Source organism: Bacillus rossius, chromosome 1 (genome assembly GCF_032445375.1).
Source record: "Bacillus rossius redtenbacheri isolate Brsri chromosome 1, Brsri_v3, whole genome shotgun sequence".
Classification (NCBI taxonomy): Eukaryota; Metazoa; Arthropoda; class Insecta; order Phasmatodea; family Bacillidae; genus Bacillus; species Bacillus rossius.
The window spans coordinates 62,603,881-62,628,368 of NC_086330.1; the positions used below are offsets into that span (position 1 = coordinate 62,603,881).

Below are 24,488 nucleotides of genomic sequence, written 5' to 3' on the forward strand. Positions count from 1 at the left end.
TAGAGCTGTTCCGATACCTGATACTGATATCGGATATTGGCAGATATTCAGCTCTTGACTCATACCAAGGTATCGGCATAGGTACTGGAGGTATCACAAAATAATATACTCAGGACTTTAAATTTTTTAAAAAATATTTGCTTTGTTAATTTTTCATAGTTTTAACTACATGTTTAAAGGAGAAAACATAAAAAATAACAACTTAGGCAATGTTTAACTACAAGTAAATAGAAAGATAAAATTTAATATTTTTAGTTTAAACTAAGAAAAATATTATTTACGAAATCTAAAGTAAAAATTAACATTAAAATTAAACATATATAATTCAACTGTAAGTTTTTAATTATATTTTAGTAAATATTTTATGTTGAAAAATAAAATATAAATTTTTGTGGGAAAAAAAAAAATACTTTTAGTCCGTAACACTTCAGTTGAAGACACAATTGGATTTCAAAGAGGTTGAAGACTATTAGTCTAACTCAAAGGGGGAGTATCTCAAGAGAAGGTGTCCACGTAAGTCTGAAGTGAAATTTCCCTGATTTTCCCTGACCGGAATTTCATATTTCCCTGACTAATGTTTTAAAAAATAATTTAACCATTTACAATACTCTGAAAGAAAAAAACAAAACCACCAAAGCTCCACCATCCCCATGGCTCGACTAGTTCTCTTTACACATTCCTTATTTAAAAAAGATAACCTTTCATACACCATTTTATAGTATTTATAACTATGTACTAAAACACCAAATGAAAGAAAAATAAAAAAAAAAAGCTTTCACATTCTGGGCGATGACAGACTAAAGCATGACTTTTCCCCTTTAATATCACTAAGGAATTTCTATTACTTTTTCAGTATTCTGTTTTGATGTCATGCAATGATAGATTTTAACCGGCATAGTAGGCCTAACCTAAAAAAAAAAGTAAACAAATAGCTGCTCTTATATAAAGATTTGTAGTGAATGTGTTTTAGTTTCGACTTTGTACTGTTCATGTAGCTCGTAACAGACACTTAAATTTAATTTTTTTTTAAATCATAAATTAAGTTTGTTGAGACTTGCCAACTACGTCATCCATTGTACCATGTAAATTCCCAATGCAAATACAAATTAATAGTGTAACAAGAATACATGATATACATGTACGTTACCAACGGAAACCTGCCCGGACTTTGCGGGAACGTGGAAAGGTGAAACGGCCGCTCCTACTTGCCTTGCTCTGGTACCTGTCGTCCAGCTCGTGCTTGGCCAGCAGGTCCCTCAGCGTGGAGACGGCCACCTTGCGCACCTGGCACGGCTCGTTCAGCGAGGAGCGCGCCTCCTGCAGCAGCAGCCCCGCCAGGAAGTGCTGCCTGCAGAACTCCTCCGAGAGGCAGCACTCCGTCAGGTGGTCTGCAGCACACGTGCGTCAAGCTCTGACTTCCGTCCCTCGGCTACCAGAATCCCTGCTCACTTCCGGTATCCCTCCGCCAGATGGCACCGTGCGCCGCTGCGGACCCCACCGACTTGCAAGCACGCGTGTGTCAATCACGTGAAAGCCACACCATCACCGACCAAAAATACGACCTTTTAAAACACCAACTCTTAATTGGAATCGTAACAGTGCGACAGACGCGATGCGATGTGACAGCAAATATTGATTTTTAACCAATCAACAAACAGGAAAAAAATACAATTAAGCATCAGGTGTTTATTGGCATAATAATATAACAGATGTCCGACACTATTAATGTTATAAACTTTGTCTTAACATGTTTGTTCCATTGTGTGCGAACATATTTAATAGATTTTCCAAACAAAATTTTGCAAATAAAACCTAAAAAAATACATGAATAGTAATTTTATTGAAAATAAATTAGAATACCAACATTTGGGAACTAAATTCACACTCATTTCAGTATCATTACACCCAAGACACAATGGAAATAGAAAAAAAAACTTTCTTATTTAAAGGTTATCAGATCCCCCATTTCCGTAACGTTGATGTCACAGATGTGTCGAACGTGAGTGGTTATAAAAATATTTTGTTTGCATTGTGTCCATCGCATACGCCCATCATGGTGTGATTCCAGCAGAATGTCCACAAACCAAAATAAAAATATTTTAGTGGCCAGCCATTAAAACATAGTGTGTTCAACAAAAAGTTTAAGTTGTGGAACTATGGTACTTGACAATGTGTGTATTTGTGGCTATGTTGGCAGTAAATTATATGCAGTTACATATAATAATACTTTCCAAGGGTTGTTTTCAAGTGTTCAGATAAATGTAAATGGTCTAAACATGAACAAGCAAGCCTAAGATACTGTACAAATTTATTCTTATACTTCAAGAAACATAAGTTAAAGATTTGAAAAAAATTGACAAAAATGTAAAACGGTGCAAATTACAACTTTTTAAGCATTATATGGGACAAGAGAATAGTTTTGTATAGGTAATATAGTGCAATGTTTCAAATGGTTATAGTACATTATACTGTAAGTTTAATGTATTTTAAAACATAATTTTGACTAGGGTGCCATGATTTCAGAAGAGACTACTAATCTTGAGATGGGGTATCAAATATGAGAGACAGTTTAATAAAGTTTAATAAAGTATGTAATTATTATTTGAAAGTTTAAAGTAAATTGTTAGATGAAATAATGTTTTGATTTAAAGATGTAATTTTTCTAACTGATATTTGTGTTATATTTTATTTTAAATAACCAACTATATTGGCAGATTTATTTTTCTCATTGCTTTGGTTATTTTTGTGTTTTGACTCCTGATATTTACATTCTTGAAGGTTATCTGTCTCCATTTTTAGTTTTGAGAGGAATAAAAAGATGTAATATCTGGCATGGTAGCCACTAGAATGTGGCTGAAGGATGTGTCTTGAGGTGTGATTCTACGGCACTGCATCAGTCATCGTTTGGCAGTCATTACTGCAGGTCACGTGTCATTCAAGAGGTTCTTAAATGTACTCAATTTTATGTACAGTGGATAAATTTAATGGGCAAGGCTACAGTTTGAAATAATTTTTTGGCTTTTTTTAACTAGAAAATTTCTAGTTAAATTTAATTTTCTTTGACCACAGGCATCGCGTTTACAGCCCAAGCTGAACATGCAGCAATCGCCACAGACACGGGAAGCCCTGGTCATACTCAGTTATTAAATTAGCAATGGGACATGTTTACAATAATTATTTTCATCAAAATTATTTTCTGCTTTTGGTGCCACTAGACAATTTTTTTTTTTGGTTCGGACATGCAAAATTATTGTAGGTATGTCTGAAGAATCTTCTTTAAAAGTGTATTGGAAAATATTTTTTGCAATGGTTTTTGGTGAAGAATGAATTCCAAAAAAGCTTCAGAACTTTTCTCTTCAATTGGTAACTCATCTAAAATTTTTGCAAACGAAAATTAATGCCAAAATTCAGAATTTTTTCTCCTGCTGCAGTGTTTACTTGCAAATGAATTCATACTGTAATAAGGTAAGTTCAATTAGCTGATCTTAATCGTTACAAAAGGAGTGTGTAAAATCAAGAGGTGTTACAAAAAATCTCTTGCCTGAATTACATTTTAGCTGACATGAAAACTTGCAAACAATTTCTGAAAATCATATAATATGTTCACAACTGCACAAAAAACCTAATAAAAATTGGCATAGGATTTTAGGAATTACATTTTTCCCATCATAACTATTACTAAAAGGCTATTTCTGTAAATTTAACACCATACTCCTCTTGCAATTGTTGTTTTGTCACAAAACATTTCAAGAGATACTATCACACTATCACTGACAACATAATAGAACAAGTATGTCATATTTCATGTTTTACCGACTAAAAATTACTTAACTGGAATTCATAAATGTCCAGATTAACTGAAATGCACTTCCAAATAAAGAACATTAATCGAAATACTCACCACCTCTACCCTTGTTGCCCACCCTTGCGTTGTGACGAATCGGAAGGTTGAAGGCCACGTAATGCTCATGACTGCAAATTATCTGCAGAAATGTGAATTTGTACTCATACAAGGTCTTGGGGTCGCCTGGGTTGAACTTGTCCATGTACGAATTTATCAGCTTGAAAACGTAACCACGATCCATGAACGTCAGGCATTTCTATAAAAAAAAATATATACATATATATAATCTGGCATTAAAAAGAGAAGTACAAAAAGATTTTTGCAGAAAAATAACAAATTTTCATATAATATATGGCAAAAACGTTATAAAATTTCTTAAAAAAAACTTACCATATTTACTCCCATATGGATTGCAGATTTTATGCCGATTTTTTGTTTAATAAAATGTACTGTGCCCGTATGCAAATATTTACATTTTGGATAAAAAAATTAATATTGTACTGTTGTAGTTGACTATATGCTTAAATAACTGGCCTGTGTTGGTTTTTAATAAATATGTCACTAGTAAATATAAATTGTTTAACTAAAATATTTCAGAAGTTGAGTGTAAAGCATCATGACAAGCACCATTAAGCTACATTTTGGGTGGATACCCAGCTGGCGGCATTTGACATGGCTGTTTGGGGAATCTAAAAATAAACCAGCCAGAGAGAAAGAGGTGAAGGGAGTGTGTGGCAGCAGTGTTTATTGGAAAAAAAAAAAAAAAAAAAAAAAAACACCCACACTCACACTCACACACACTCACTCTCGTCATGTGAACTGGCACCTACACAATTATCACGTCTATTTCGACAGGTTTTTGTGATGCAACTATGTCCAAACATTGTTTTTGTGTGAGATATCCTATGCTTTCCACTGCAACATTTCATTCAAGACAGAACTGCTGTAAAGGGCGTGCTTGTTTTTACAGAAGAAACTGACAAAAAAAAATTGACAAGGAAATAGCCTGCGGTCTTTTCTCTCTTGGGGAAGACAGAAAGGAAAACAAGGGTATCAAAAATAACATTCTTGTCCTTAGTATTTTTTGTTAAATATTGACAGGGGTAGAGATAGGAAGGGCCATAAAGGGTGAAGAGGGGAAAGATGAAGGACATCAGTGCAGCAATAAGCTGAGACATGGATTATAAAGACTTCACTTGTATTATACTGGAGACAGTTTTATGGCGCACTCATATTTGAGGGCGACCCTTAAAGTGAAAATGTTAAATTTTTCTGTCAAAATTAAGGGTGCAACTGATACAAAGGGGCAACTCTTCTGCGGGTAAATACGGTAATACATATTTTACTAACAAAGGTACACACTATTGTACAGAGTTCTCATTCTCCACAACAGTGCTGCAACTCTTGAAGTGGAATATTTTTCAGATGATTCAGTATGGCTTTAAGGATAAGTAATTGCTTGGCTTGTGAGTTTTAGCAGTGTCAAAATCATGGACATCATTGAGATTTCTTTGAAGTATAAAAAAAATTATTTGGGCTTCACCTTTACATGTTGTCAACGACCAGGTTTTTGTAGACAGAAGGACCTTGGCAAAGGGTTTGGTTGTGGCTTACAGCAAAGTGCCATCCACACATTCTACTGGCTTTCGGTTAATCCTAGGTAGAGATGACTGAAAATTGGTAAATTGCTTTTATAAATGTACTTCACAACATTTACTTTAAGTCCTATACCATTTATAAATTTTTCAAGCATTTAGAGATGCACTGCTGTTTTGATTAAGTTTCTCTGACATTTTTTTCCTTAGTAAATTCAAAAAATGAGAAAATTACAGTGATGCAAAAATTCGGTGGTTATTGATTTGGCATTTTGTAACCAATACGTGTGTTTATAGCATTTACTTGCTGTTATACATTTAAATGATTTTTTATCATCTATAATAATGGGAAACCAAAATCAGGAAGGCTGAACCAGGACTAAAACTTGTAAACTTCACACAACTTTCATTTAAATGTCCATCACTATCATCTTCAGAACCTCTGATGTTAACGGCTACCTTAAAGGTGGCATTTCCAAACTACGATAATTGACAATGGCAGAAGATTTTGTCGTAACTACATGCAATCAAGCACTCGTAACAACTAAATAATGATAAAATAATTTCAAGTTAGATACCCACCCCTTCCAAAAATCTGAAAATCATGTTATATCCACAAACAGGGCATTAAAAAAAATCATACAACAAACATTTGTTAAATTTATTTATGAAAAAATAACTCTAATAAAATGTTTGTATCTCTAACCATTTTAATTTTATTGGCAAACCTCCACAAGACCTGTCATGCCCGTATTGTCTTTACTTCAACTTCCAGACATTCCGACCTGATGGGAACATCTTTTCTGGAAATCTTTAAAACTTAATGCTCTAAGTCTAAACTCTAAACTAACTAGGTCACTTGTGTCAGTTTTGACCACTGTGGTTTACTGCAGCCTGAATGGGCATGGTGTGACAGATGAGACAGGATTACACTGTGGAATGTGGTAAGGAGGAAGGGAAGGTGGTGGAAGAGGATAAGGGTCCCTTTCACCTCCTTCCTCTTCTTTTCCCTGTGGCTGCTAGTGAAGGTAGACTTACCCATCCTCTTCATCTTCCCAAGCCTTTCATCCTCCCTGACTCCCTTCGCAAATAACTCCATTCTTTATGTAATAATTTTGCTTTGTGAATGGGTAGTTTGCAGCGTCCAAACTCAATTATAATTTTAACTACTCCTTGATGTTTTAAAACGGGCTGCATAAATTACTTCTGTCATAAATACCATATAAATGTACCATGGTGGTTTCTACATCTAAAACTAAAGGTCCTATCTAAAACACTAGTAACTTCATACTGAACTTATATCTGTGCTAATGAAATTCAATACCTAGTTGTTTCATCATCGTAACACATTGAAACAAGACATGTTTCATCAGAAGAGACACAAGCACTGAAAAGGTACATAGTATGTTACGGAAATGACACTTAAGAATGAAAGTCGGCTAGTATTTACCAACTTGCATCATAGCAGAATGACCAGAGTTTTGTTAGTTCTTATAATTTTACAACATGTGCAAACACTCATCACATTTAACCCACAAACTAGTTTTTATAACACCCATAACTATAAAATGTTAGAACTATGAGCAAACAGACTGTTTCATGTTTTAGAAATCCAAACAAAGCTTGTACAAAATTATTCTTTGGAAAAAAATTTCAGAGGCAATAATATAATCACAAAATAAAGAATGTGACTTAAAACATTTTTTCAAATATTACCTTCAAAAAAACTGCAAGGCTTCGATTCAGTTCCTCTGTTTCCAAAGGCATTTCTTTGTGCTTTTGGATCAAATATGGACACAGCACTTGAAGAAGATTTTGGATCCGAAACAATAAATCAGCAGAAAACCTTTCGTTCCTATGCATCTGGAAAACAATTATTTCAAAATGGTGAATATAAGGTATAATTTCATGTGAACACCTACTTACCTATTTGCATCATTATAAATATTAATAAAAATCAATTCCAACCCATTGCCTTTAACAAAATCCTTTGTAGTATACCGTATAAACCCACGTACCACCCGCACCTTTTTTAAAAAAATCAGGTTCGAAAAAGTAGGGTGCAGGTGTTACTTGGGTCTTGGGCCATTTTTGCACGGTGACAAAATAACGCCGGCGCGACTGGAGGTTGCTGCGATAGTGAAGAGGGGTAGGGGAAAAGGAGGGGAAGGAAGCGGCAGACAGTCAAGGTCACATTCCACATAGCGTTGTCACACTGCAGCTTCGCTGGTTACAAACGCGCGCTCCCACGCACTGTCCTATCCTCATTTGCAAAGTACCCAGTGGTTTACACGTGTATTGGCTGCAAGTATTGTAATGAATCGTAAAAATTTGCGTTCTTTCACAGTTGTGGAAAAATAAAAAATAATCAGTGAAGCGGAATAAATCAGTAACCGTGCCGCTGGGCGAAAATGTGATGTCGACGAATTATGTGTGAGGGATTGGAGGAAAAGTAAAGAGAAACTACTTTCGGTTAGTGGCGATAGACGTGCGTTCGTGGTGCGGTAGCTAAGTTTCCGGAGATAGAGGAAAAACTCTACGACTACATAATACAGCTGTGAGGAAGTTTAAGTCCGTTCTTGGCAGACGGCTGTGACATCATGTTATTCTTTTGTGAATTTTATTGTCTGTGTGATTTTGTGCGTCACTTTTATTTAAGCCTAAATAAATGCCGTATTTGTGTTAACCTAATTTATATTTTTATGTAGAATATGCTACATTTAGGCACAATGTTTTTTTTTATGCATGTAATAAAAATAGTTTTTAATATTTTTATTATGCAGGGCTAGGACTCGCGTGCTTTATCGTTTATTTGTTTAAACGAGGTCATTGCCCAGCGCACGATAATGGACGCGGAAGATTGTAACAGTAAACAGCTGGGAGCTGGGCAAGGTCACGCGCACACGGCGTGTTGTTATCGATCGCACGCGCCGATGCCACGTTCTACTCGCGCCATGTTGCCACATTTAAGTTGCCTGCCTTCTGTACACTTTTAACACAAATGCCGAGGTTGTAATAAGTAGCTTAGTACTTTTTTTGGTAATTCTTTATGATTTGTTACTGTTTGAAAGGAAAAGTAATCACGACTAAATTATTTTTTTTCCATGCAGATTTGCAATGAAAACATTTTTTTCCCACCATGGCATTCTAAAAATAAGGGTGCGGGTCTTACCCGGGGGCGGGTGGTACGTGGGTTTATACGGTACTTTGTTTTACCAAATGAAGTGACATTATTGCACAACACTCTAAAATTAATGTAAAAAAGAATGATGCACCAAAATAGAATTTAATACATTACGAAAATTAATTTTCTTCATGAAGTCGTTACCAAATATTAATATTTATATGAATGAAATAAATAAAGAAAACATGAACTACTGTATATAAATAATTATCTTACTAATAATGATATATCTAATACGGCGATGGTGAAAAAAAGATCAGAAATATGATTTTAAAAATAACATAATTTAATGATTCAACACTGTCATAACCATAAGTTAACGTAAACATATTAGGTATAGGAAACATAATTCTCTTTGGCTGAGGTTGCAGACGAAAAAATATATATACGCAAGCATGAGTGTGCTAAATTATGCTATTTCATAAGTATGTAAGTGTGCACGTGTGCAAGTGTGCCAGTAAACTGCATCATTTCTAGCTCTCCCCTGCCATCTCCACCTCTATCGGTCCCCTCACCACATACCTAACTATGCCCCTCATGCAATTGAATTTTTTGTAACGCTCAAAAATTGTAGCCCCCTCAGCAAAGAAGTTTCACTTAAAAAAAACATGATTCGCAGAAGCCTATTAGCAAGTATAAATTCTTAAGTGGCACAACAGGGTTCTACTGTGGTAAGTAACAGCAGCAGGGCTGGCAACCTTGATGCGGCCAGTGGTGAGCAGGTGCTGGGCCATGCTCTTCACCATCACATCGAAGAAGAAGCTGGAGTGGTGCATGAATTTGTTGATGACCAGGAAGTCAGTGTTGGCCGGCTGCAGCAATGTCGGCAGGTGCCTGCTCATCTCCTCGTGCACCGTGGTGGCGCTCGCCACGCACGGCGGCACGAACACAAACTGAAAACCACCGACAAGGCTTACGCTCCCTGGTCGCTGGCATCTGCTTCCTTTCCTTATTTTAAAGAGTGTACCGATACAAGTGTACTCAAATCTTAAATGCCATTGATTCTACTATCTGAACCAAACATCTAGATTGCTAGACACACTAATTTTCCGTTGGTTCGTCTTCGTAACAGCACAGATCATCATATACATTCGTCATGGCTAAGCTTTGTGAAGATCATTGAAGGTAACAAAAAAAGGTTAAGAGGCATTTCAATTAGTGGTGGGTAATATTTAGGGTTCTGCGAATATTCGAAATTTCCGAATTCGAGTTCGAATTTTTTGATATTCGATTCGTCAATTCGAATCGAATTCATTTTACAATAATTCGACTTGCAAAATCTGGCCCGGATACACTAATATAAGACATTCCCCCCCCACCTCCACCAAATGTTTTAAAGTAATGTAAATAGACGATTACATCTTTCACTTACAAAAATTATACAGCGAAACCCCTTATTTACGTTACCGTTTATTACGTTTTCCCATTATTTGAACCATTTTATTTCTGTCCCGTTTTAACCTCATTTGATGTAATGCAATAAATTCCCGTTGTTTACAATACGCCTATTGCTTTACGCAGTTTACGCCGTTCGTTCTGATAAAACTGCATACTAACTTAATTTATACTATTACAAAGTAATCTGATGTGTAAATCGTGTTTTAAAGACTTTTTAAAAGTTATATACTTCATCTTTAACGTCTCGGGAGTCGCTTTATACCGCTCATGCCGAGGAAAGTGGTATATGAATCGCTGGCAATGTATAGGACCATTTTTTTCTATAGTTTCTTTACTTCCCGTGGGGACGAACATATCGCTAGTTGCCACAGCTTGTAGTCATGTTGGAGACTAATGATAATTATTGGAATTTATTTTTATATGTTAACAGAATGAAATAGCTTCCTGTTAAAAATATTAATAAATACAATTTTAAAATTAAAAAAAGTTTTTATTTAAAGGATAAGTAAGTTTAAAGTTACATCAGTTTGTGTTTGTGTGCGGTTTATGTTTTGAATTGGTTATGGTTAGTTTACGTAGATAGTTTGGTTCTTAATAAATTTAAATTAAACTCTTTCTGTAGTTTTCATAATTGGGAGAAGGCAGAAATGTCTTCCCGACATGCATATGGTAGAAAATGTGCAGCAAGTGGTTGTACATCGCAGCCTCATGACCGGCGATTTTACCGATTTCCACGCGGGAGGACAGATGCTGAAAGAGCTAGGTAAGATCTAATAACTAGTGATGTTTTGTTTATTCTTATAGTTAGACTTTCCCAATTATAATTATATACTATGTAAATATGTATTACTTATTTGTGGCTGAAACCACATATAAAATAATCAACTCTGAATTGGGTTGGAACTTTAAACCTGAAAATGAAGTAAATGAATTAGAAATAAATGGTAAAGTAATTAAAAATAGAGATCTGATTGCAGCTCCATGTTTTGCATAAAGTTAAAAGTGTTTTGCTGTAAGTAATTATCTAAAATTAACTTTAACTTGTGTATCTTTTATACAGTTGCATTATATAACCTGTTATATATTTTTCATTCAAAATTAACATGCTTTATGTGTATACATACATTTTATATATGTAACTTACATGTTAAACTTGACATGTACTACATCCCGGATTGTTAACACAATGTGGGATCAACAGAACAAAAAATAAATATAATTTATTTAAGTTTAGTTTTTTTTATTTTTAATTACATCATAAATAGTGAAATATTAGAAGTAAAGCATGACACAAACAGATGATTACTAAGTATTAAGATAGAGATTACACCATCGTATGGTTTTTTTCTTTGGGTTGTATCCATACAAGTATAACATTAAATTTAATCATCATTTTTATTGCAATGTTGACTGAAATCCTTGACATAGTAAGGAGAAATATATACCATACGGGATTAAGATAGGGGACAGGCGACAGTCATGAAAATGTAAACAAGCCAACATCATGACTTATCATCATACCAGTAACTGTCATGACCACCAATTTCATATAAGCAACTGAAAGAAAAACTGTTTTTTGACAAAATATAAATAATAAAAATTTAGTGGAGTAATTCATAATAATATTTCTATAACAATTTTTGAAATTAAACATTCTTGTAAACATAAACAGCAAAGCAAATTGTCACCTGTTCCCTATTCTTAAGTTAACCTGTTAATATTTCGTGTTTTGTGGTTTCATAATCTTAATGTCAGTGTAGCGTAGTAATTTGACCACTAGATTCAATCTTTCTCTAATGTATGAATTTTATTTTTCTGTTTTAGGTATCAGATATGGGCTGATTTTTCGGGATGCACCACCCTAAGTGCTACGCATGCCTATTTGTGTGACCTCCATTTTGACGAGCATCAGTTTCAGGATTCTGACAAGCTGCTGCTGGCTCGAGGAGCAATACCAACAGTCAAGGCTGTTAATGGGGGTGTGTTACCATTAAGGGAAGAATCTGGTGATCAAACATCTACAGGCAAGACTGAGACCTCTCTGCTTTCACACAGTGCAAGTGGAGAGTTACAAGAATATGTTGAACATTTTCCAGAAGGAAATTGTGTGGAAATTCTTCAGGATCAGCCTTTAAGTTGCACAAGTGTAAACAGTGATCACACATATTCCAAGACTGTGGACATCCTGTGTGTCACACCTTGCAGCAATGAACTGTCAGCACTGGAAATAACTGGTATTGGAAATTCCTCACCTGTTACACTTGATAATGCATGTGTACTGTCATCTACTCCTAAGTTGAAACCAGTGAGTCTGTTTGGTGGTTTAAGCCCACATAATAATGAATCTCCTGCAACATCTACTCGTATCCGTAAATGTTCGGAAGGAAAGAAAGTAAGAAGCAGAAGCAGAATTTTGAAGCTATTAGAATTTTCTGTAGACACAGAAATAACACCAAAGAAAAGGAAATTGATACAATTAGTGGCCAAGAAGGAGCGTTCTTTAAAGCGCTTGAAAAAGAAATGTGACCAGAATATGACTCTCAGTGAACTATGCACTCCAGGTACTGATGTTGTAAGAATTGTGGATGAACTTTCGAAGTCCATGTCTGGAGCATCAGCAAGTTTTCTTGCATCTCAAGTGCTGTGTAGCAAGAAAAAACCTAAAGGTAGACGATGGCAGCTGTCAGATAAAGTTATGGCGTTAGCTTTGTACAAGCGGTCACCCAGATGTTATTCGTTGTTGTCTACAATGTTTGCACTGCCAAGCAAGAAAACCTTAACGAACATGATGGCTAAAATAATTTTCGAACCTGGAATTAATTACCACATTTTTGAATCATTGAAAAAGACTGTGTCTGGCATGAACAAATTTGAGAGTACTTGTTTGTTGGCATTTGATGAGATGTCTCTCCGTCAACATTTGGAATATACCAGCAGAACCGACAAAGTGATGGGTTTTGAGGATTTGGGTTCACTTGGAACTTCTGATGAAGTGGGAAATCATGCACTTGTTTTCATGGTTAAAGGTCTCTACAAGAAGTGGAAACAACCCGTGGCATTTTACATAACAACAGGTAGTTTAAGTTCAGATAAGTTGGTAAAAATATTGCTGTCTGTCCTCGAATCTTGCCAGAAGATTGGTTTGAATGTTGTTGCAACAGTGTGTGACATGGGCTCAAACAACACACGGGCACTGAAATTACTGGGTTCGACAGAAGAAAAGCCGTACTTTCAGTTTGGGAATTCTTTAGTGATAACTTTGTTTGACACTCCACATCTTTTGAAATGTCTGCAAAATACGTTACTCAAGCATCGCATTCATTTAAAGATGAAGATTGGTGGTGAAGATGCTGATTGTGTGGCTTCATGGCTAGTCATTTGTGAAGCATATGCTATTGATCATTCGCAGGCAATTTTCAGACTGATGCACAAGCTGACTGATAGTCACATGGAGCCGAAAGGACGTCTGGCCATGAAAGTTTCACTAGCAGCTCAAATTCTGAGCCACACAGTTGCTGCTGCAATAAACAGCCTTGTGTCTGCGGGTAAGTGTTTGGAATAATATATTTAGAAATACATAATATAATTTATAGAAATTTATTTGAATTTGAATTTTTTTTAAAGTTAGCTTAGAGCAGAAAAGCAGGCACATTATTTACGAGTAGCAATTCCAGTATGTATCCTATGAAACACTACTAATGTACTATACTTATTTCTTAATGAAATATAAATCATATTAATGCATTTTATGTTTATCTTATCTGTCTGATACAATTAAATAAAGTTACAATTTTGATGTTTTGGTACTCAAGGAAATAAATTTTCACAAGACCACTTGTTTGAATTGATACCAATGCTTACAATTTGGCATCACTGAAGAGTAGATGTCACATCATCCAGTCACATGTCATTCAACATAAAATTTAACATATAATTTGAAATGCAAAATTACTTATTTACTAGAAGTAATTTTTTGATAATTAATTTTTAATATTATATGTGTAATATTTGACTGAATTACAGTATTATAGGTATACATGCAAATTTTCTTAAAATGTAGCCTGTTTGTTATTTGCAGGTTCATTGGATTCCACTGCACTTGGAACCACTCATTTTGCACACTTCTGCAATAAGCTGTTTGATAGTGTCAATGGTACTTCAGCTCGGCCCCAAGGTGCTGATGGTGTCAGGTGCCAGATTCGCAAAGAGAGAGAAAACATGCACCTCAAATTTTGGGATGAAGCCATCAGTGAAATCAGACAGTGGAAAGTGGAAAAGAGTGCTTACATTGAGGCAAAGGTTAGTGGTAATGTCAAATATTTCCATCCTCCATGTCTGAATGGATGGATTACTACACTGGCAGGAATGAAGTTGTTGTGGAAACGGTTAAAGGAAATAGGTCTCTCGTACTTGCAGCCAAGGTCCGTTAACCAGGATTCCATTGAACATTTGTTTGGATCGATACGCTCCAACTGTGGGTCCAATGTCAATCCAACTGTGCCACAGTTTATTGGTGCTCTAAAAACATCAATGGTGAATGGTCTTGCGTTTGTTGATGTAAAGCGATCCAATTGTGAAGAAGAGGTCGAAACTGGAGAGTTACTCAATGACCTGCAAAATTTTGTAACCACACCCGCTAATGCTACATCATCATCATCATCATCATCATCATCATCATCATCATCATCATCAACCATCAATATTCAACAGCCGTCTGTTCTAGAAGAGGATACATTTATTCTTGATATTGGCAGTGGTACATTTTCTCTGGCGTATGTTTGTGGCAGCATTGCTAGAAGAGTTTTGACTGGGAGCACATGTGCAGATTGTAAGTTGGCATTGTTGGCATCTGCTCCAGATGCTAATGTACATAATGGTATTATGTTCAGAGAGTTTTCAGACAAAAATGCAGCCCTGACATACCCGTCAGAGGCAATGATACATTGTGTAGGGGCCATTGTGGAAACTCTTGAGAACGTAATTCCACAGGTGGCACACAAGAATCACGTGAGATATCATCTCTTGAGAGCAGTGAACAAGACACTAAATTGGGATTGGCTTTGTACGGTTTGTCCATTACACTGTGAAAAGATTTGTGGTGCAATTGTGGATTCAGTGATCTATGTCTCTCTTCGGTGGTGGTGTACTAGAAGAAACAGAGAGTTTAAAACGTTGTAAAAGGAAAGAGCAGACATGAGAAAAATGAAGATACTAAAACATGACTAGTTTAATTAATACATTTGTGACAGGCAGTAGCAAGGGGGCCTGCCTTCATATTTAAACTTCCCAAGTCTAACCAAATTATAGTAAGGCTTGTATTTTGTGTTAGTAAGTTATGTTAAAGACTTAATTTTGTGTCACATAACATACTGTAAATGTTGACAAACAAATTTAATGTATTTCTCATTGCAGGAAATATTTTACTTCCCCACAATAAATCTAGAACCAATGAGTACCAGTATAATTTAGCAATATAGTAGAAGTATTTGAAGAATGGTGGCCAGATTGGAGGTACGAGAGTTTTTCGGGATAAAGGACAAAATTGTGTATGACTATAAATGTGGAAAGTTATTATAAATAAAACAAAATGTATTAAATTTGGTAATAAAAGACTGCTGGATCAAGTATTATCTAAATTTCATGATCAAGCGATAAGTCAAACTGAATGAACTAAATTCTTGGGCTTACATATTGATGATAAATTAAAATGGAATGAACATATCAATCAAACTATCCATAAATTAAGTAAAGCTTGCTACGCCCTCAGAATTCTTAGGCAAATTATAGACAGAAATTCTCTACGAACTGCATACTTTGCACTTTTTCACACACACATTATATATATGGTACTGAAATATGGGGTAATTGTAGTAATAGTATTAAAATCTTTATATTGCAAAAAAAAGCCATACGTATTATATGTTTAGCTGATACAAGAGCCTCATGTAAACCTTTATTTACTGAGTTGAATATATTCCCTTTTTTTTTCGGAATATATTTATAGTTTGCTCTTATTTGTAAAAGCTAATATAAATAATTTTGTATAATCTGAACATACTGGACCATATATCACAAGATATAACTATAAACTGAAACCAAAATTCCACAACACAACTTTATTTTCAAAAGGAGTAGGCTACAACATAGAGGTATAACACTATTTAATAAACTACCTAAAGAAGTTATATTACTACAAAATTTTAACGAATTCAAAAAAGTTGTTAAGAGAATACATCAAAGGAAAAAAAAAATATTTATTTAGCTGGTGAAATAAACTCTTCGTAATGACTATGTAAACAATATGTAATTTGCTATATAATTAATAGGACATCCTATAAATGATTCAGAGTATATTAAATGATAAATATGTACTGTTTGCTGTATTGTGTAAATTGTGAAAATTGTAAAATTTGTGATTATTTTTCGAGAGTGTAAATTAGCAAAATTCATTATAATTGTAAACTTGTTTATTTTATCGCAATTTTAATTATGTTTAATTTTTGTTTATAATGTGACAAGGCCTATATCCCTTGAGCTGTTGGCTCATGTGGGGATCTGCAGGTTGATTAAAAATAAATAAAAAAAATTAATATCATTAGTTTTCCCTAAACATTAGAATAAAATTATAATTTCAGATAGTCCTCCTTGTTTTATTGTCTATAGAAGCTTTGCGTTAATCATTCTTCACCGTGTTAATCCCCAGCTTTGTGGAATATTCTTGCAATGTATTTTTCAGTAATGTAGGATGTCAGCTGATAACCTTTATGTTTCTAGGTCATGGTGACCTAGTATGGATTTTTATTATTTTTCACATGAATATTCTTATAATTTAATTATTTATTTATGTTTATTTGGAATTTTTGATACATTATTTACTTGTGCTAATGTATTTGAGAGTCTTGCTATCAGACTATGAATTTTTGTATTTTGTCTTATCAATTTAGCTGCATTTGTGACTTCATGGTGCTGCACAAATATATCTGTGAATTTCTTATGCTGTACATGTTTGTTATGTAAATAAAATTTCTATATATTTGCTTGAAGCCTATTAAAACTTTTCAATTAATTTAATTTCCTTTTATGATATTCCTGTAGTTTACCCTGACAAGCAGAATATTGGTACCTAATTTTTGTTCTAAAAAATATTGTTTTCAAGTGCAAATAGCAGTGCACAGACACAAATATTTTTTAGTTTAATAATATATAATACATATTTTGCTGCAATTGGGCAAAAACCTGGTGGCAAGCACTCCCCATACTTGTCACTCTTCTCCTGAACTGAGCCACTCTCTTATCGAACACACACTTCTCTTCCAACATATTCCGTTCCCCTATCATTCTCATAACCATACCATTCTTTTTCGTTTCCGTTATTCTTCGTTTAATAAAAACCTTCCTAGTATTTTCCCTCCTACTCCTAGGCATTCCCATCGTAACTCGTCTCCCTAGCTCATACTCCACTCAGCATTTTGTACATCCTAATTAGCCTCTCCTTCTCCCACCCCATGTCTTTCATCATCTCTGTTGGACTATACTCTCACTTTTCATTACTGTCTGTTCTCTTCCACTTACCCTTCACCCACCTAGCTGCTCTACTCTGCACCACCTCCAGTTCCCTCTCCAGCAGCTGTGTGAAGATTCCACACAGCTGCATACTTCAGCATGGTTATTATGTTAACCTATGTGTTCAAAGAAAATATGAATGAATTTAGTGTTTCATATTATATAAAATATTTTGATGTGCTAGGTTATGTTGTGTATTAACCTTCAAAGTCAACTTGTCTTAAGTGTTATACTGGGAATAGAGTATTCTGCCCCTATAAATATTAAATAATTGCATTTCTGCTATTATTTCATAACAATTTCATTCTTGAAGCAGGTTATTTTCATTCGAATCTTGTAATTATTACAGTAAAGGTATGCTATTCTAAATATGTTAACGAAATAAAGTTACACAGTGTGCCCTGATTGTATAGTGAAACCTAGTTTATTCGTTCCCGCATTGTAGAATTTCCCGGTTTTAATGTCCGTGGTCCCGAAAAAATCCCGCAAGAACAATGTTAAAAAAATCCCGTTTCCATCGTTTACGAATATTTTTTAACCCGGTTTAACGGGTTGAACTTTACAGGCTTTTTACCGATTTCACATTCAAATTCCCGAGAAATATTCCAGTTTACACGTGTCTACACGACACGCAATACCAATATTTACATATGGCGGCCATTACTAAAAGAAAACGAATAAAGTGAGCATGACGCTGTTGCTAACAGGTTCACCAACTTCGATAAAACAACAGACGAAAGCTAACGCTCGCACGATAGTTCTTGCTTTGTGCGATAATCGACACAAAAATATAACCGTGGTCGATATACTGTACATACTAGCCCAACGTAAACACGTTTCTATTTAGCGGCAGTGAAATCCTGCGAGAAACATAGACGAAATTGTTCATCCTAGCGTTTCCGTGGCCGGCCGTATATGCGCGAGATTTTCTTTGTTTACGGTAAATTAGCTTTACGCATTTAACTCTAATGCACGTGTGAAATTTGTAAAGGTTCATTGATATGTATCGGCCTACAAAAGTGGTTAAAACCATTAAAGAGCGTTTAGAAATTATAAATGCCGTTGAAAAAACTCCAGGCGAAAAACGGGTTGATTTGGCAAAGCGCTATGGTATTCCTCCATCGACTCTTAATTCTATCTTCGCTAGAAGAAATGAGATTCGGAAACAAGCAAGTCAGTTCGGCCAGTCTTCAAAAAAACGGAAAATGGCAAGACAGTCGAAATACAGTGAGCTTGAGAAAGTTTTGTTTTCTTGGTTCCAGCAAGTTCGGGCATCAAACATCCCAGTGGATGGCACATTTTGTTCATTTAAAAAAAATTAAGCAAGTAGTGAAACCCCTTATTTACGTTACCGTTATTTACGTTTTCCCGTTATTTGCACTATATTCTTCAGGTCCCGTTTGGTTCCCATTTAATCCAATACAATACTTTCACGCGAATTACGTCTCAAAAATCTAATCCATCCCGCTATTTACATCACGTAACAACGATAGTAGGCCTAAAAACATTGTGAAAAACGTAACTTTTATAGTCGGCAGTGAACATTTTAAATCGCAAAATAAACATATTTTATAACATGAAAAGTTGCTTTTATTTCTAAACATATAATAATTTAAGCCTAGGCGTGTAAAAGTCCGAGTAATTATAGCAGGAGGCAATCTAAAATGTACTCGGGAAAAACGTAAACTCACGAATGTATAAACGTTCTGTTACTATATTTATGTCACAACTTAGCCGAAATACTGGTACGAGACATAAACCTCACTAGATAAAATGAGCGGAGTCTTGGTAACTGTTTTAAACGTATTTTATAATTTCGGAAGTATTGTACAGTTGACGCATATTTTTTAAACTAACCATTTATATCTGGGGATCGTAAATAATTAATTATTGGTATCAAGAAATCAAGGTGAACGTAAACTTGAACACGTCACGGCAGCGAGAAAACTGGTGCGTATACCAATAAACTGGTATTAGAGCTGGACAAAACTGGTACACGGGAGGTGGAGCTTATATTTTTTTCCGCTAAGCTCGCATCTATTGGCTGACTGCTGATGGAACGTCACGAGTCTGGGCGGAGCGTTGAGTGAGTTATACTGCGCATGCGCAGCTCAGACAACAGAGAGCCAGCCGGCGGGTACGTCGCGCCATAACAGCTGATTGAGTACGATGACCTATCTCCGCGCACGGCGCGCTATTGACGGTAAATGTCCAATTTGCGGCCCTTTTATTTAAATTTTTTTTACTGTGGTGCAATGCGTATGTGTAATGTAGCCCGCATTTGTTATGAACGCTGCAGGATGCGACTGTATTTTAATTAACTTTAACGTATTTCTTACTTTTCCCTTTATTTACACTTTCCCGCTTTTTACACTTTTTTACTTTGTCCCCATGAAAAGTGTATATACAGTGTGCTGCTGGTGTCAGTTTATGGAAATACCTAACTGATTCACTGAAAGTTTTTACAATAGTACATACATTGTGCATTTGGTAACTTTAGAGTGTGTTCCCACATTGTAGGATTTCCTGGATTATCCGTTTTTTACTCATGGTCCATTGGAAAACGGATAATCAGGGTTTCACTTACTTCATTGAAATTTTAATGTTCGGCGGTGGCATTAAATCATGCTACATGTCACAAATATCCATCTTAAAGATTACAAACGAATGCATTAAGACACCTAAATATGAGAATACGCAAGATGAGCGGCACATATATTTATATTACAAACAGAGCTAATACAAAAACAACATGCATTATGCTTTAATGTAAATATTTAAAAAAAAGTTTTCTTGGTTATGTTACTCCGCTCAAAAGAAAACAAACATTAGCGGAAAAAATTGGAGGGGGGGGGGGGGGGGGAAGGAGGAGAGTGAGTGCGTGCGTGCGTGACTGCTTCCTAGTGCGCATGCGCAATGTCTTCCTAGTGCGCATGCGCGAGTTACTAGTTCTTATTTTGTCCGCGGGACCGAACACTTCGCTGCAGACGCTCCATAGCAAACTGCTTATCAAGACACGCGTTTAACATAGAAGTTTCCACTCTTTCAGAATGCTTGTATGCTCGTTGATACCACTTATAAAACGTAAGCAGCGCCAGTTTGGTTGTGTTGATTCCTGTATTACTGTATAGAGTGCGCGCACGTAGTCGAAGATAGATATCGATAGCTCGCAGACTGCATGCACGCGCCTATTGCTTTACGCATTTTACGCCGTTCGTTCTGATAAAACTGCATACTAACTTAATTAATCCTTTACAAAGAAATCTGATGTGTAAATCATGTTTTAAAGACGTTTTTAAAAGTTATAAACTTCATCTTTAACGTCTCGGGAGTCGCTTTATACCGCTTATAAAACGTAAGCAGCACCAGTTTGGTTGTGTTGATTCCTGTATTACCGTATAGAGTGCGCGCACGTAGTCGAAGATGATTATCGATAGCTCGCAGACTACATGCACGCGCGCGCTCTGTCAGGAACGATCGTTATGCGTATAGTTACAAAGAACGTTCTTGTTACGGGTTTCTTTTTTTTTTTTACGTTGAATAAAATGGTTTTATTGCATCAATCATTAATTTAAATTATTTGGCGTGCTCTCGCAAAGTCTACTTTTTATTTTTTAAATAAACGTACTTTCCATTAATAGGTTTTGTTTTTATGAATTACTTTACATGTTTTGTTTTTTTTGCATAATAGTAGCACCCACGGTCAAACCCCTAATTTTCAAACTTGATTTTAGAATAAAATGTGCGATGCTTAAGTGATAAAAACGGTAAATCTGTTATTTTTTTTGTACAACTTCCTTATGCTGTGATATTTTTATTAATATTTTTATCCTTGAAAGTCAAACATGCTAAATAAGGTAAACTGTGATACTTTTTATGGTCTTCCCTTTATTTTCACTTTCCCGCTTTTTTAATAATTTTTATTTTCAATTTTCTTTTTATATTCTCAAATTCGATTCGAAAAAAATTAGAAACTCGTGAATTTTTTTGAAATTCGATTCGAATTCGATTCGAACTGAAAAATCACAATTCACAGATGTCTAGTAATATTTTAAAATTTCTAACTGAACTGAACCTTGGCTTGGGTTTGGTTCAAAACTTGTTGATATAATTTTCAGAAAGTCAGCATCAGTTTACAAAATTAACTTTTATATATGGTAAAATGAGATTAATCAAGGACAAGAAAAAACATAAACTAAGTAAAACTGCATCTGAAGATTTCAATAGATTCAATTATATTTTACATTCCAAGACATCAAAGTAAGATCATCTGCCACAACCTCAAATTTAAAATATTTCTCATCACGGAAAAGTAATCCAAGAAATGTACATAAAATATTAAAACTTAAATAATAAAACTTGCACACTACTGTTTAATAATAGTACATACAATACCTGATGTCAAAATGAAATCGCACAAACTGAAAAGGCAATAATACGAGCTTACATGACAGGCAGTTTGTTTGCTGCCAATACTGAGTGTCATTTGTATTTTTCAGTTTGATTGCCCTGTTATAGAAAAACAATACTTTTGAGCACAATACCCAAGCTTAATACAGGAAATATACAATAAATCATATTTTAGGAGTAAAATTAATCACAGAAAGGTTAAATCTTAGAATAGAGTAAATTTTGTACATTATTGGTGGACAAATAGGCGCTATCCAAAGGACAAAATTTATAAAAACATGTTGAAGCAGTTCAGATTAAATTTTGTTAGATCATTTATAATTACAAGTGAATATGATAATTGTTGTGTATAAACACTATCAAAAAGGTTAAAAATAGTGTGTATGAACAAATTATACTTTTGAATTGTAAGTGGTACAGACCATTGAAAGATACCATTACCAGGCAACATTATGTCTATACATTTTTTTATTAGAGTTAGTCCCATGCGGAATATGACTGAAACGTTGTGAAGGATGACGGGTGTGCCGCAAACATGACTTTGGCTGTGGGATGTTGGACAGGTGTGGTGACTTGTGTGTGGACAATCTCGTGGATATGATCTACTATATTGCAAGTGAATGCGTTGTACTCCAGGATGAAATGTGATTGCTTCTGTGCAAAGTAGTGATGGGTCAATTCCTGTTTTTTCCCGGTTCTCGGTTCGGTACCGGTTCTTAAAAATTGGTTCTCGGTTCTCGGTTCTGACTTAAACAATAAAATAAATATTATTCACACATTATTTATGACGTGTTTTAAGTACCTAATAAACAATTTATTGTTTTGGCTACAAAAAAAGCACTGTTTCAAGCTACAGTAAACACACCAACCTATTAAAAATGTAATATGTATTAATAAAAAAATTAATTCGAAATAATATAGAGAACACTTAATAAAACTAAAATTGACTACGTATATCAATCTAGTAATTACCTCAAGAAATCTACATACACCCTCCTTTAAAACATAGGAATAAAAAGAAAATGTTACAATAATGGAAATATATGCAATGATGGTGAACTTTCAATGAATTAAAATATTAAATTGTCCATCAAACTTATTGCCTACATTGAATTCAGTTTGTTTGCACAGTCAACAGTAAATTATTGCCACACTTCTGATGCCATTTCTTTCACAATTTGCTCTATTTGGCCAGAATAATTATACTTTAGAAGTGTTAACAAGCATTTCGTTTGACCAGCCAATAGAAAAATACATCTACACATCCATACACCACTTTACTAAAAAAAAAAACTTCCCCCTTCAAAGCAATCCCGTTTACCTAAAAGAGAAAGTTACTAGCCATTACCCTAGATGGCTGCAGATGCAGTGAACTTACAGTCCAAAGCACTGCAAAAAAAGCCTAAAATTTTAGAATGCCGAAAATTATTATGGAGAATTTTAAATCAATCATTAATTCTATTAAACAAATATTCTGTGGAATTTTGCACTTTTAATTGTTCTTTATACACAAGTCACCCTTACGTGTCAACGACTCAATTAACTACCTATTTTAAAAACAAATTGAAACAAACATGGCGTCTTTCTGTTCTCACATCTCTGGTGAGGCACGTTATAGAGTTGCACACATCTATGAACTACATACATCTATGGCACCTTCAACTGTTATGTTATGTTTTGTTTGTATAACGTACTTTGTTTACAGATGTGACGAGAACATTAAATATTTAACGTGTAATTTATTTTATAGTTAGAGATGAATATTATTCCACAGAAGTCCAAAAAAATAATTCATATGTGAATTGAACGTGAGTTGAGCCATTTCATGCTGCAGTTAAGTTGTAGTGAAGGGCTATTTTCGTAAAGGGTTTTGCTATACTGCCGGTACCGGTACCAGTACCGACTTTTTAGCTGCGGTTCTCGGTGCCGGTTAAAATGCTGAGAACCGTAGGAACTGAGAACCGGTACCGACCCATCCCTAGTGCAAAGGAACTGTGCTGTGCAATGGTAAACAATAATACAGGACCAAAGTGTCGTACCTTGACGTATGTTTGCAGGATACTCTTCCGGCCGGCCTCGTGAATCAAGTGGATGACGTGGATGAGCACCCTGATGACATTCAGACCCACTTCTTCGCTGGTCGTCGTCACAAGCAGAGAGAAGAGGTGGTTCAGCAGCGTCGGGAGGAAGGTGATGCAACTGGGAAGCTGCATTGCATGAGCAGCCTGAAACATTTTTCAATTAAAAATGTACTCGTGTCGCAAAGCAGAGGAATCCTGTCACTGGTGTTCCCATCCATACAGTAGACAAAATCAATAGGTGGTGAAAATCCACAACATTCTTCCTTGAGGCTCGGCTTCACAAACCATGTTGATTTGTTAGTTTTTTCGCCATTACTTTATTTTACAGGCTATTTCTAAAATTTTAACTTAATACTTCCCTTGCATTGGTTCTGCCCCACATTTTTTAAACCGATATTCACATAGTGTAATAT

The 24,488-nt window shown here is 35.1% G+C and overlaps 1 protein-coding gene across 3 annotated transcripts in view; it reads right to left on the minus strand.

The window, feature by feature from the left end:
* Positions 1-24,488, minus strand: part of LOC134536771 (dedicator of cytokinesis protein 9) — a 187,711-nt gene that overhangs the window by 55,802 nt on the left and 107,421 nt on the right. For all 3 annotated transcript variants that reach the window (XM_063376696.1, XM_063376690.1, XM_063376705.1), the window contains exons 18-22: positions 24,034-24,219; positions 9,322-9,516; positions 7,156-7,302; positions 3,902-4,100; positions 1,210-1,388 (exon numbers count right to left, since the gene is read on the minus strand). In XM_063376696.1, the coding sequence (XP_063232766.1) occupies positions 1,210-1,388; positions 3,902-4,100; positions 7,156-7,302; positions 9,322-9,516; positions 24,034-24,219 (906 nt within the window). The remainder of the gene's footprint in view (positions 1-1,209; positions 1,389-3,901; positions 4,101-7,155; positions 7,303-9,321; positions 9,517-24,033; positions 24,220-24,488) is intronic.